Source organism: Panulirus ornatus, chromosome 3 (genome assembly GCF_036320965.1).
Source record: "Panulirus ornatus isolate Po-2019 chromosome 3, ASM3632096v1, whole genome shotgun sequence".
NCBI lineage: Eukaryota > Metazoa > Arthropoda > Malacostraca > Decapoda > Palinuridae > Panulirus > Panulirus ornatus.
Window position 1 is genome coordinate 6,077,180 of NC_092226.1, and position 13,017 is coordinate 6,090,196.

General features: G+C 38.9%; 1 protein-coding gene across 1 annotated transcript in view; it reads right to left on the bottom strand.

Annotated features, from left to right (window-relative positions):
• RpS18 (ribosomal protein S18) overlaps positions 1-13,017 on the bottom strand; it is a 112,187-nt gene that overhangs the window by 51,532 nt on the left and 47,638 nt on the right. The window contains 1 exon segment of the mRNA XM_071683070.1: positions 4,031-4,165. Within this exon segment, the coding sequence (XP_071539171.1) occupies positions 4,031-4,165 (135 nt within the window).

The window sequence follows — 13,017 nt, forward strand, 5'->3', positions numbered from 1 at the left end:
AGGTGCCAAATCAACAACTGCTGAAAAGTGGAGGCACATGGTATGGGGGGGGGAAGAGAGAGAGAGATCAAACTGGATTGGGGAGTGGCTGACAGACAGGAAGAGGGCATGTATAAATGGGTCCTTGTTGGGTTGGGGTGATATAATCAAAGTGGTGTGTCAAATGGGACAGTGCCAAGGCCTTTCCGTTATGTAAACGATTTGGATAGTGGAATCATGAGTGATGAGTAATATGCAGATATGAAAATGGGAATTGTTATAAACTTGCCTAGTGGTGGAGCGAAGTTACAAGAGGACTTGGCTACCGTTTATGGGTGAGGGAGTGTCAAATGGATTTCAGCATTAATGCAAGTCTAGGGAAAGGGGGTAACACAAACTAATTTACACAACAGAGTTGTAAGGAAATCAAACAGCAAGAGGGATTTGGCAATAATAGCAAGAAGGACGAAGGTAACAATATCAAAGTTAAAAACTTAGCAAACAAAATGTTGGGATTTATTAGGTGTTAATAACAAATCCCTAACATTAGTTTGACAAACTATGCTGTGCAATTTTGGTCGCTTTGTCATCACATAGACAGACATAGTGGAGAGGGTGCAGAGATTTGACTGGAATGATTCCAGGAATTACGTATTGTAAAAGAAAGACTTTCTAGAACGAATTTACATTCACTGAAAAGGAAGGCCAGAGGGGATACGACAAATGTGTACAAATGTATGACAGGTTTAAATAAGAGGAAAATTAGCATTGTTCTAAGGATTGCTAACTAGGTTAAAACAATAATTGATTCAATATGGAAAAATTTTGGTCAAGATTTGTGTGGGGTAACACTGGTTTAGCAATAGGGTTGGAACCTCGACTTATTTTAAGAGGAGGTTGGATAGGTATACGAGCTCTGTGGGGTGGATGTAGGAAGGACCCACCTAGTATGGGACAGTATGCTGCTTGCGGCGTTCACGTTCTTAAGACGGTTGGGACAGAAGGGGTGATAGGATTGCATTTTATGTTAGCAATAATAGTAAAAAAAAAAAAAAAAAAAAAAAAAAAAAAAAAAAAAAAGTTGGAATAGATGAAAATGAAGGGAGTATTATAAGGACCCACCTATATTAGAGTCTAAGGGAAAAATTTTTATGGAACAATATTAGGAACGCTAGATCAAAATGTATCATTCTAGACCACCTCAACTTCAGTACAATTAACTGGGAAGATAATATGGGAGATGTCAAGTCAGAGGAATATATGGAGACAGTCCAAGATTATTTTCCAACATCACATTTCCTAAGACAAAAAGGGTGATAACATTTTAAATTTGCTACTGACAATTGTAAACCTTATAGATGAAGTTCAGGTGAAAACGCAGTTAAACAAGAGATCACAAGAAAATATTCAAATTCAAAATAATGAAGGAAGCAAATTGGAATGAGAACAAAATGACTGTTCCAGACATTCATATGGCCAACTTTCAGGGGCTACGTCACATGGACCAAGCAGTGCAGGGGGTGTGGAGTCAAGGCGAGGCAGTGGGGACCATTAACAGAATGGAAGTTTCCACAGAATGGTTTCAGGTAGCAGTGAATTGAATATTCCGTATTGGCAATGTAGAACTAATCGACTCAAAATGACTAAATAATAGCTTAAAGCAACTTAGAGGGCAGAAGGACATGTACAAGGTAAAGTGGGAAACAGTCTGACGATAAGCTAACAATAATAAGATAGTGAAATCAGAGATTAAGAATGCCAAGAAATTAAGATAGGTTATGAAGCAAAATGTAATTTTTTTCAATTTACAGAACAAAGGTCTAGGAGGAAAGTTCACCTATCAAGTTCCATTCTGGTAGATTAATCAATAGCAAGATTGAAATGTGAAGCTCTGAACAATCACTTTCTATATATCCACAGCAAATTTACAGGGGGAACGAAAGTGGTATGCTATAAAACAATCAAAACAAATACAATTAATAAAAGTACACGAATCCTAGTCCAGATAGTATTTATACAAGGATCTTGAAAGAATGCAAGGAGGCAGTGTGTTCCACTCAAAACATGTTTAAAGTTTCTGGAATCAGGCGTAGTTCCTACGAAATGGAGGGCAGCAAATGTTCCTATTTTCAAGAAAGTGGACCTAACATTCTATCAGCTCAACATCAACCAAAGAGAAACTTTTCAAATCATAGCGGAAAAACCACAGAAACACTTGGAGAATGTCATCATGGATTCTCAACACATGTTTACAAAAGGGAAGTTATGTGACAGCAACATTCCCTTCTATAACAATTTAAAACTGATGACCAGGGTAAAATATTGTATAATTACACAGAGGCAAGTAACTAATGTCTTAAAAAAAATAGCTGCAACGGCACTGGGGGTTGTATAATTCAATTGGACTAGGGAGTGGCTTACTAACAAAATAGAAGAGTATGCATCATCAGTTACATCAGACCGAGGCAATATAGCCAATGGTGTTCCTCAGCTCAGTCTTGGGACCACTAGCTTTTTAAATATATTAACGATTTGGATATAGAACTAGCCAGCGACTTAAAGAAACTGCCAATACAAAAATTGGGGCTGTAATCGACAGGGATGAAAAATAAGCGAACTTGCAGAGGGACAAATAGATTATCAGAATGGTCAGTAAAAAAAAAATTGGAAATCAGCACATATGCATAACAGTAGGTATAACAGGAACACTAATTACAAATTTAACATTATTACTATTGGTAAAATCGAATTCGAAAGATTTAGGAGTGCTGCTGAGCAAGGATCTTCAGCCTTGGCAACACTGTATCAAAGTGTGCCAAAAGGATAATAGGATGTTAGGGTTCACTAATAGTAATGTTGGAAATAAAACAAGTACTATTGCAACTTTTTTGCATTAATGACACCACATTTGGATTATGCGGAACACTTTACGGTTCAATACTATGCAACTGATATAGATAGTTTACAGAGTAAAAAGGCAAATGATATGATCTCTAGAATTACAAACATCACTTATGAAAAATAATTTACACTCAAGTGGAGGAGGGATATAGGGGTGAAGCGCATTAATATAGGAAACATGATGAAAGATCTTTGAATGGCGCCACCGGATAGGACAAGAAATAATAGATTCATATTGGAAAAAACATATGCAGGTTTGATGTGGGAAAATATTGGTTCAAGAATAGTGTAGTCGATATATGGAACAAGCTGCCAAGTATAGCAATGGAAGTTGGGTCTTTAGGTAGCTTTAAACGAAGGTTGGATGTGTTTAAGGGTTCAGGAAGTTGGTTGTATGGAGCCATGACTCAGGACCTGATTAGCATGAGCCAACAGGCCTCTTATAAAAGTACTTAGTCATTATTTCACAAAGGAGGCGGAGTTAGATAATGGTGTAGTAGCTGCAGCTATAATGCAGTAGGCACCGTATCGTTAACATAAGGATCGCACAAAAAAGAAATGAAAACCTAGATGCAACTATAAGTATATGCATATTTCATAAGTTGACCAACACCCCACGTGCAAAATATGTATTTCACACCATACTAAAACTCTGGAAAACTACGATGGACTTTTATGGGGATTGGGAGACCACCCGATTATCAAAATAATTTTAACACATGGTTTATAAATGCCTCAATGCCCCATTTACAACCTTAAAAATTCCACTTTTCAAAAATTATATTACATCAAAACAAGTGTAGAGCGTTAAATGAATCATGCCTAGTATCAATGACCGTACCAGATTTACACAACGCATCACAGGACTGAACATCTATGACAAGTTTCATTCCTTTTACAATAAAAGTAACTTATTTATGCCCTATTACAAAATATAAATGACAAGAAAATCAAGCTGAATCGTTAATCAATGAAGCTCAGTGTATAGCCTCCCTAACAAAAATAGTAAAACAAACATAAGCACACGGAACGTAAAAATGCAGACCATACAATCATGTCACTCATATCACCTTTATCTTCCACTCTTCTTCCTACCTAACAACATTGATACACTTTTAAGACTACGTATTTCACAAAAATAAATATCTACCATCTTGGATATATCGGATGACGGGATATAACCCGATATCACTGAGAACTCTTCCTCCTGGCGTACGTACCATCTTGGCGTATAGTGGGAAGGGGAAGCTCCTAACGTCAAGAGGTAATTTGTAAGGTTCCAAGTCTGGAAAATAGGTAGTTCAACAATGATTTAAAATATTACTCCATCGCTGTATATATATAAAGCTTTGTAATAGAAAATTCTGTGATATTCTTATATATAATGTGTCCGCATCATTATGAACTTAAATAGGAAATCATTGAAATACGAAAGACGTTAACACTTCTCATTCGACAGCCATTGCATTTTCAAATTTGACTTCCAGTCATGATATCATTGTCTTTTCATGTTCTTTTCTAATCAAAGTTGATATATGAAAATGTAATTCTACATTTCAGGGAAATAGAAAAATGGTCTCATACATGCATGCAACATTTGTGTCAGTTTTCTTAAAAACTACCAGCTGCCCGTCCTTGCTCTTCTTAAATCATTTTTCTTGTTATCAAAGCAAATGTAATAGTGGAAATGTTTTGTTAAAAGAAATGTTTTGTTAAAAGAAATGTTTTTGTTAAAAGAAAAATAAAACAGTAGACTTGCTAGTATTCTGATCTAAACGATGGTCTGTTTTGAGTGAATGTATTTGTCTACTTTTGCGTTGATAATTGAATTATTTTCTTTATTTTTTCAAACCTATAGTGTAAAGTTATTAAACAATAATATCTAATTTTTGTGTATGCATAAGTTAACGTCACTATGTACTTTATATGATAAAATCTCTTTAGACATTTTTGAAATATGGTTTCAAAATGAGACGGCATATAAAGATTCTAATTCACTTTTATTTCATATATCTCTGAAAACATTAGGTATCATATCGGGAATATTACCGATCTCCACCAATTTGTTGAGACATTACCGACAAGTCAATCTGTATTATAGTATTACTTATCTACCCCACTAGCTCGAGATGATTGCCATGTTTAAGTCCGGTGTTAAAGAGATATCAGGTACATATTGATATGAAACGTAGTAATGTATTTTCATCTTATTAGATTTCCTTCCATGTATGTTCCGATGTGATAAGATAGTAGAAAACGGAACATACAGAAGCGATAATGTTCCCCGTCACATGTAAACAAGAATATTAAATTTGTGTCCCCTAAAACATTTACCTATATTTTCTTTGAATGTCAAACGTCTAGAAAAAACGAGATCACGCAATTTTGACGGTAGACCTAATCTTTATACCCTAAGCGTGCGCGCGCGCGCGCACACACACAGAAAAAATCAAAATTTTTCAATTATTGGTTCTATATGTCAAAATTTTCGCCTTTTCGCCGTTCGTGTCTTGCTACTCCATCTTATTCGTGAACGCATTTCTTGCATGGGTACCGCCAAGCTACCAACCTCAACTTTCTCCCTCACACGAAGACTTTGGGACCAACACATCAACAGCGGTCACCCCACCAACATCACGCGCTTAATTTCATTCACATTCAGGTCCTCTGTTTTCTTTAAATACAGAAGAAATTGCATCTTTTGCAGTTCTTTGTGTGTTTAATGATAGAAGATTCAATTATATTTCTCTTGGATAACTTTATTTTTGATAAAATTTGTAAACAATTCACCTTCTTGTCCACATAAAAAGTTTATGATACGCTCGTTGTCTGTCTTGAACAATCGCATGTTTACCAAATGGCGTCCTAGCTACGTCTCTTCGTTGTATATCAACTGAGTGTTATATTTCTCTCTTGTGTCTCCCCTGATGATGTGATTATTAAACGAAAGTGCACTTGGGAACTTATCGTGTTTCATTTTCCCCGTGGACTCTTAGGAATATATATATATATATATATATATATATATATATATATATATATATATATATATATATATATATATATATATATATATATATATATATATATATTTTATACAATTCGCCATTTCCCGCATTTGCGAGGTAGCGTTAAGAACAGAGGACTGGGCCTTACAGGGAAAATCCTCACCTGGCCCCCTTCTCTGTTCCTTCTTTTGGAAAATTAAAAAAAAACGAGAGGGGAGGATTTCCAGCCACCCGCTCCCTCCCCTTTTAGTCGCTTCTACGACACGCAGGGAATACGTGGGAAGTATTCTTTCTCCCCTATCCCCAGGGATAATATATATATATATATATATATATATATATATATATATATATATATATATATATATATATATATATATATATACTTTTTCATTTATTATACTTTGTCGCTTTCTCCCGCGAGGTAGAGCAAGGAAACAGACGAAAGAATGGCCCAACCCACCCGCACTTATACATACCTATACATCTCAAAGTATACATATATATATACACACAGACATATACATATATACACATGTACATAATTCATTTTATTATTATATTTTGTCGCTGTCTCCCGCGTTAGCGAGGTAGCGCAAGGGAACACGAAAGAATGGCCCAACCCACCCACATACACATGTATATAAATATACGTCCACACACGCACATATACATACTTATACACCTCAACGTATATATATATATATATATATATATATATATATATATTTTTTTTTTTTTTTTGCTTTGTCGCTGTCTCCCGCGTTTGCGAGGTAGCGCAAGGAAACAGACGAAAGAAATCGCCCAACCCACCCCCATACACATGTATATACATACGTCCACTCACGCAAATATACATACCTACACAGCTTTCCATGGTTTACCCCAGACGCTTCACATGCCCTGATTCAATCCACTGACAGCACGTCAACCCCGGTATACCACATCGCTCCAATTCACTCTATTCCTTGCCCTCCTTTCACCCTCCTGCATGTTCAGGCCCCGATCATACAAAATCTTTTTCACTCCATCTTTCCACCTCCAATTTGGTCTCCCTCTTCTCCTCGTTTCCTCCACCTCCGACACATATATCCTCTTGGTCAATCTTTCCTCACTCATTCTCTCCATGTGCCCAAACCATTTCAAAACACCCTCTTCTGCTCTCTCAACCACGCTCTTTTTATTTCCACACATCTCTCTTACCCTTACGTTACTTACTCGATCAAACCACCTCACACCACACATTGTCCTCAAACATCTCATTTCCAGCACATCCATTCTCCTGCGCACCACTCTATCCATAGCCCACGCTTCGCAACCATACAACATTGTTGGAACCACTATTCCTTCAAACATACCCATTTTTGCTTTCCGAGATAATGTTCTCGACTTCCACACATTCTTCAAGGCTCCCAGAATTTTCGCCCCCTCCCCCATCCTATGATCCACTTCCGCTTCCATGGTTCCATCCGCTGCCAGATCCACTACAAGATATCTAAAACACTTTACTTCCTCCAGTTTTTCTCCATTCAAACTCACCTCCCAATTGACTTGACCCTCAACCCTACTATACCTAATAACCTTGCTCTTATTCACATTTACTCTTAACTTTCTTCTTTCACACACTTTACCAAACTCAGTCACCAGCTTCTGCAGTTTCTCACATGAATCAGCCACCAGCGCTGTATCATCGGCGAACAACAACTGACTCACTTCCCAAGCTCTCTCATCCCCAACAGACTTCATACTTGCCCCTCTTTCCAAAACTCTTGCATTCACCTCCCTAACAACCCCATCCATAAACAAATTAAACAACCATGGAGACATCACACACCCCTGCCGCAAACCTACATTCACTGAGAACCAATCACTTTCCTCCCTTCCTACACGTACACATGCCTTACATCCTCGATAAAAACTTTTCACTGCTTCTAACAACTTGCCTCCCACACCATATATTCTTAATACCTTCCACAGAGCATCTCTATCAACTCTATCATATGCCTTCTCCAGATCCATAAATGCTACATACAAGTCCATTTGATTTTCTAAGTATTTCTCACATACATTCTTCAAAGCAAACACCTGATCCACACATCCTCTACCACTTCTGAAACCACACTGCTCTTCCCCAATCTGATGCTCTGTACATGCCTTCACCCTCTCAATCAATACCCTCCCATATAATTTACCAGGAATACTCAACAAACTTATACCTCTGTAGTTTGAGCACTCACTCTTATCCCCTTTGCCTTTGTACAATGGCACTATTCACGCATTCCTCCAATCCTCAGGCACCTCACCATGAGTCATACATACATTAAATAACCTTACCAACCAGTCAACAATACAGTCACCCCCTTTTTTAATAAATTCCACTGCAATACCATCCAAACCTGCTGCCTTGCCGGCTTTCATCTTCCGCAAAGCTTTTACTACCTCTTCTCTGTTTACCAAATCATTTTCCCTAACCCTCTCACTTTGCACACCACCTCGACCAAAACACCCTATATCTGACACTATATCATCAAACACATTCAACAAACCTTCAAAATACTCACTCCATCTCCTTCTCACATCACCACTACTTGTTATCACCTCCCCATTTGCGCCCTTCATTGAAGTTCCCATTTCCTCCCTTGTCTTACGCACTTTATTTACCTCCTTCCAGAACATCTTTTTATTCTCCCTAAAATTTAATGATACTCTCTCACCCCAACTCTCATTTGCCCTTTTTTTCACCTCTTGCACCTTTCTCTTGACCTCCTGTCTCTTTCTTTTATACATCTCCCACTCAATTGCGTTTGTTCCCTGCAAAAATCGTCCAAATGCCTCTCTCTTCTCTTTCACTAATACTCTTACTTCTTCATCCCACCACTCACTACCCTTTCTAATCAACCCATCTCCCACTCTTCTCATGCCACAAGCATCTTTTGCGCAATCCATCACTGATTCCCTAAATACATCCCATTCCTCCCCCACTCCCCTTACTTCCATTGTTCTCACCTTTTTCCATTCTGTACTCAGTCTCTCCTGGTACTTCCTCACACAAGTCTCCTTCCCAAGCTCACTTACTCTCACCACCCTCTTCACCCCAACATTCACTCTTCTTTTCTGAAAACCCATACAAATCTTCACCTTAGCCTCCAGAAGATAATGATCAGACATCCCTCCAGTTGCACCTCTCAGCACATTAACATTCAAAAGTCTCTCTTTCGCGCGCCTGTCAATTAACACGTAATCCAATAACGCTCTCTGGCCATCTCTCCTACTTACATATATATATATATATATATATATATATATATATATATATATATATATATATATATATATATATATATATATATTGACCAAGAGGATATATGTGTCGGAGGTGGAGGGAACGAGGAGGAGTGAGAGACCAAATGGGAGGTGGAAAGATGGAGTGAAAAAAATTTTGTGTGATCGGGGCCTGAACATGCAGGAGGGTGAAAGGACGGCAAGGAATAGAGTGAATTGGATCGATGTGGTATACCGGGGTTGACGTGCTGTCAGTGGATTGAATCAGGGCATGTGAAGCGTTTGGGGTAAACCATGGAAAGCTGTGTAGGTATGTATATTTGCGTGTGTCTACGTGTATGTATATACATGTGTATGGGGGTGGGTTGGGCCATTTCTTTCGTCTGTTTCCTTGCGCTACCTCGCAAACACGGGAGACAGCGACAAAAAAAAAAATATATATATATTCATTTATTATTTATTTATCTATTTCTCTATTTATTCATTTTGCTTTGTCGCTGTCTCCCGCGTTAGCGAGGTAGCGCAAGGAAACAGACGAAACAATGGCCCAACCCGCCTACATACACATGTATATACATACACGTCCACACACGCAAATATACATACCTATACATCTCAATGTACACATATATATACACACACAGACATATACCTATATACACATGTACATAATTCATACTGTCTGCCTTTATTTGTTCCCATCGCCACCTAGCCACACATGGAATAACAACCCCCTCCCCCTTCATGTGTGCGAGGTAGCGCTAGGAAAAGACACCAAAGGCCCCATTCGTTCACACTCAGTCTCTAGCTGTCATGTAATAATGCACCGAAACCACAGCTCCCTTTCCACATCCAGGCCCCACACAACTTTCCATGGTTTACCACAGACGCTTCAAATGCCCTGATTCAATCCATTGACAGCACGTCGACCCCGGTATACAACATCGTTCCAATTCACTCTATTCCTTGCACGCCTTTCACCCTCCCGCATGTTCAGGCCCCTATCACTCAAAATCTTTTTCACTCTATCTTTCCACCTCCAATTTGGTCTCCCACTTCTCCTCGTTCCCTCCACCTCTGACACATATATCCTCTTGGTCAATCTTTCCTCACTCATTCTCTCCATGTGACCAAACCATTTCAAAACACCCTCTTCTGCTCTCTCAACCACGCTCTTTTTATTTCCACACATCTCTCTTACGCTTACATTACTTACCCGATCAAACCACCTCACACCACTTATTGCCCTCAAACATCTCATTTCAAGCACATCCACCCTCCTGCGCACAACTCTATCCATAGCCCACGCCTCGCAACCATACAACATTGTTGGAACCACTATTCCTTCAAACATACCCATTTTTGTTTTCCGAGATAATGTTCTCGATTTCCAAACATTCTTCAAGGCTTCCAGGATTTTCGCCCCCTCCCCCACCCTATGATTCACTTCCACTTCCATGGTTCCATCTGCTGCCAGATCCACTTCCAGATATCTAAAACACTTTACTTCTTCCAGTTTTTCTCCATTCAAACTTACCTCCCAATTGACCTGACCCTCAACCCTACTGTAACTAATAACCTTGCTCTTATTCACATTTACTCTTAACTTTCTTCTTTCACACACTTTACCAAACTCAGTCACCAGCTTCTGCAGTTTCTTACATGAATCAGCCACCAGCGCTGTATCATCAGCGAACAACAACTGACTCACTTCCCAAGCTCTCTCATCCACAACAGACTGCATACTTGCCCCTCTTTCCAAAACTCTTGCATTCACCTCCCTAACAACCTCATCCATAAACAAATTAAACAACCATGGAGACATCACACACCCCTGCCACAAACCTACATTCACTGAGAACCAATCACTTTCCTCTCTTCCTACACGTACACATGCCTTACATCCTCGATAAAAACTTTTCACTGCTTCTAACAACTTGCCTCCCACACCATATATTCTTAATACCTTCCACAGAGCATCTCTATCAACTCTATCATATGCCTTCTCCAGATCCATAGATGCTACATACAAATCCATTTGTTTACTAAATATTTCTCACATACATTCTTCAAAGCAAACACCTGATCCACACATCCTCTACCACTTCTGAAACCACACTGCTCTTCCCCAATCTGATGCTCTGTACATGCCTTCATCCTCTCAATCAATACCCTCCCATATGATTTACCAGGAATACTCAACAAACGTATACCACTGTAATTTGAGCACTCACTCTTATCCCCTTTGCCTTTGTACAATGGCACTATGCAAGCATTCCGCCAGTCCTCGGGCAGATCACCATCAATCATACATACATTAAATAACCTTACCAACCAGTCAATAATACAGTCACCCCCCTTTTTTTTTTCTTTTACAAATTCCACTGCAATACCATCCAAACCTGCTGCCTTGCCGGCTTTCATCTTCCGTAAAGCTTTTACTACCTCTTCTCTATTTACCAAATCATTTTCCCTAACCCTCTCACTTTGCACACCACCTCGACCAAAACACCCTATATGTGCCACTCTATCATCAAACACACTCAACAAACCTTCAAAATACTCACTCCATCTCCTTCTCACATCACCACTACTTGTTATCACCTCCCCATTAACCCCCTTCACTGAAGTTCCCATTTGCTCCCTTGTCTTACGCGCTTTATTTACCTCTTTCCAAAACATCTTTTTATTCTCTCTGAAGTTTAATGATACTCTCTCACCCCAACTCTCATTTGCCCTCTTTTTCAACTCTTGCACCTTTCTCTTGACCTCCTGCCTCTTTCTTTTATACATCTCCCACTCATTTGCATTTTTTCCCTGCAAAAATCGTCCAAATGCCTCTCTCTTCTCTTTCACTAATAATCTTACTTCTTCATCGTACTTACATACGTATACTTATGTATATCTCGCTTTTTAAACCAGGTATTCCCAATCACCAGTCCTTTTTCAGCACATAAATCTACAACCTATATATATATATATATATATATATATATATATATATATATATATATATATATATATATATATATATATATACCTGGTTTAAAAAGCGAGATATACATAAGTATACGTATGTAAGTAGGAGAGATGGCCAGAGAGCGTTATTGGATTACGTGTTAATTGACAGGCGCGCGAAAGAGAGGCTTTTGAATGTTAATGTGCTGAGAGGTGCAACTGGAGGGATGTCTGATCATTATCTTCTGGAGGCTAAGGTGAAGATTTGTATGGGTTTTCAGAAAAGAAGAGTGAATGTTGGGGTGAAGAGGGTGGTGAGAGTAAGTGAGCTTGGGAAGGAGACTTGTGTGAGGAAGTACCAGGAGAGACTGAGTACAGAATGGAAAAAGGTGAGAACAATGGAAGTAAGGGGAGTGGGGGAGGAATGGGATGTATTTAGGGAATCAGTGATGGATTGCGCAAAAGATGCTTGTGGCATGAGAAGAGTGGGAGGTGGGTTGATTAGAAAGGGTAGTGAGTGGTGGGATGAAGAAGTAAGATTATTAGTGAAAGAGAAGAGAGAGGCATTTGGACGATTTTTGAAGGGAAAAAATGCAATTGAGTGGGAGATGTATAATAGAAAGAGACAGGAGGTCAAGAGAAAGGTGCAAGAGGTGAAAAAGAGGGCAAATGAGAGTTGGGGTGAGAGAGTATCATTAAATTTTAGGGAGAATAAAAAGATGTTCTGGAAGGAGGTAAATAAAGCGCGTAAGACAAGGGAGGAAATGGGAACTTCAGTGAAGGGCGCAAATGGGGAGGTGATAACAAGTAGTGGTGATGTGAGAAGGAGATGGAGTGAGTATTTTGAAGGTTTGTTGAATGTGTTTGATGATAGAGTGGCAGATATAGG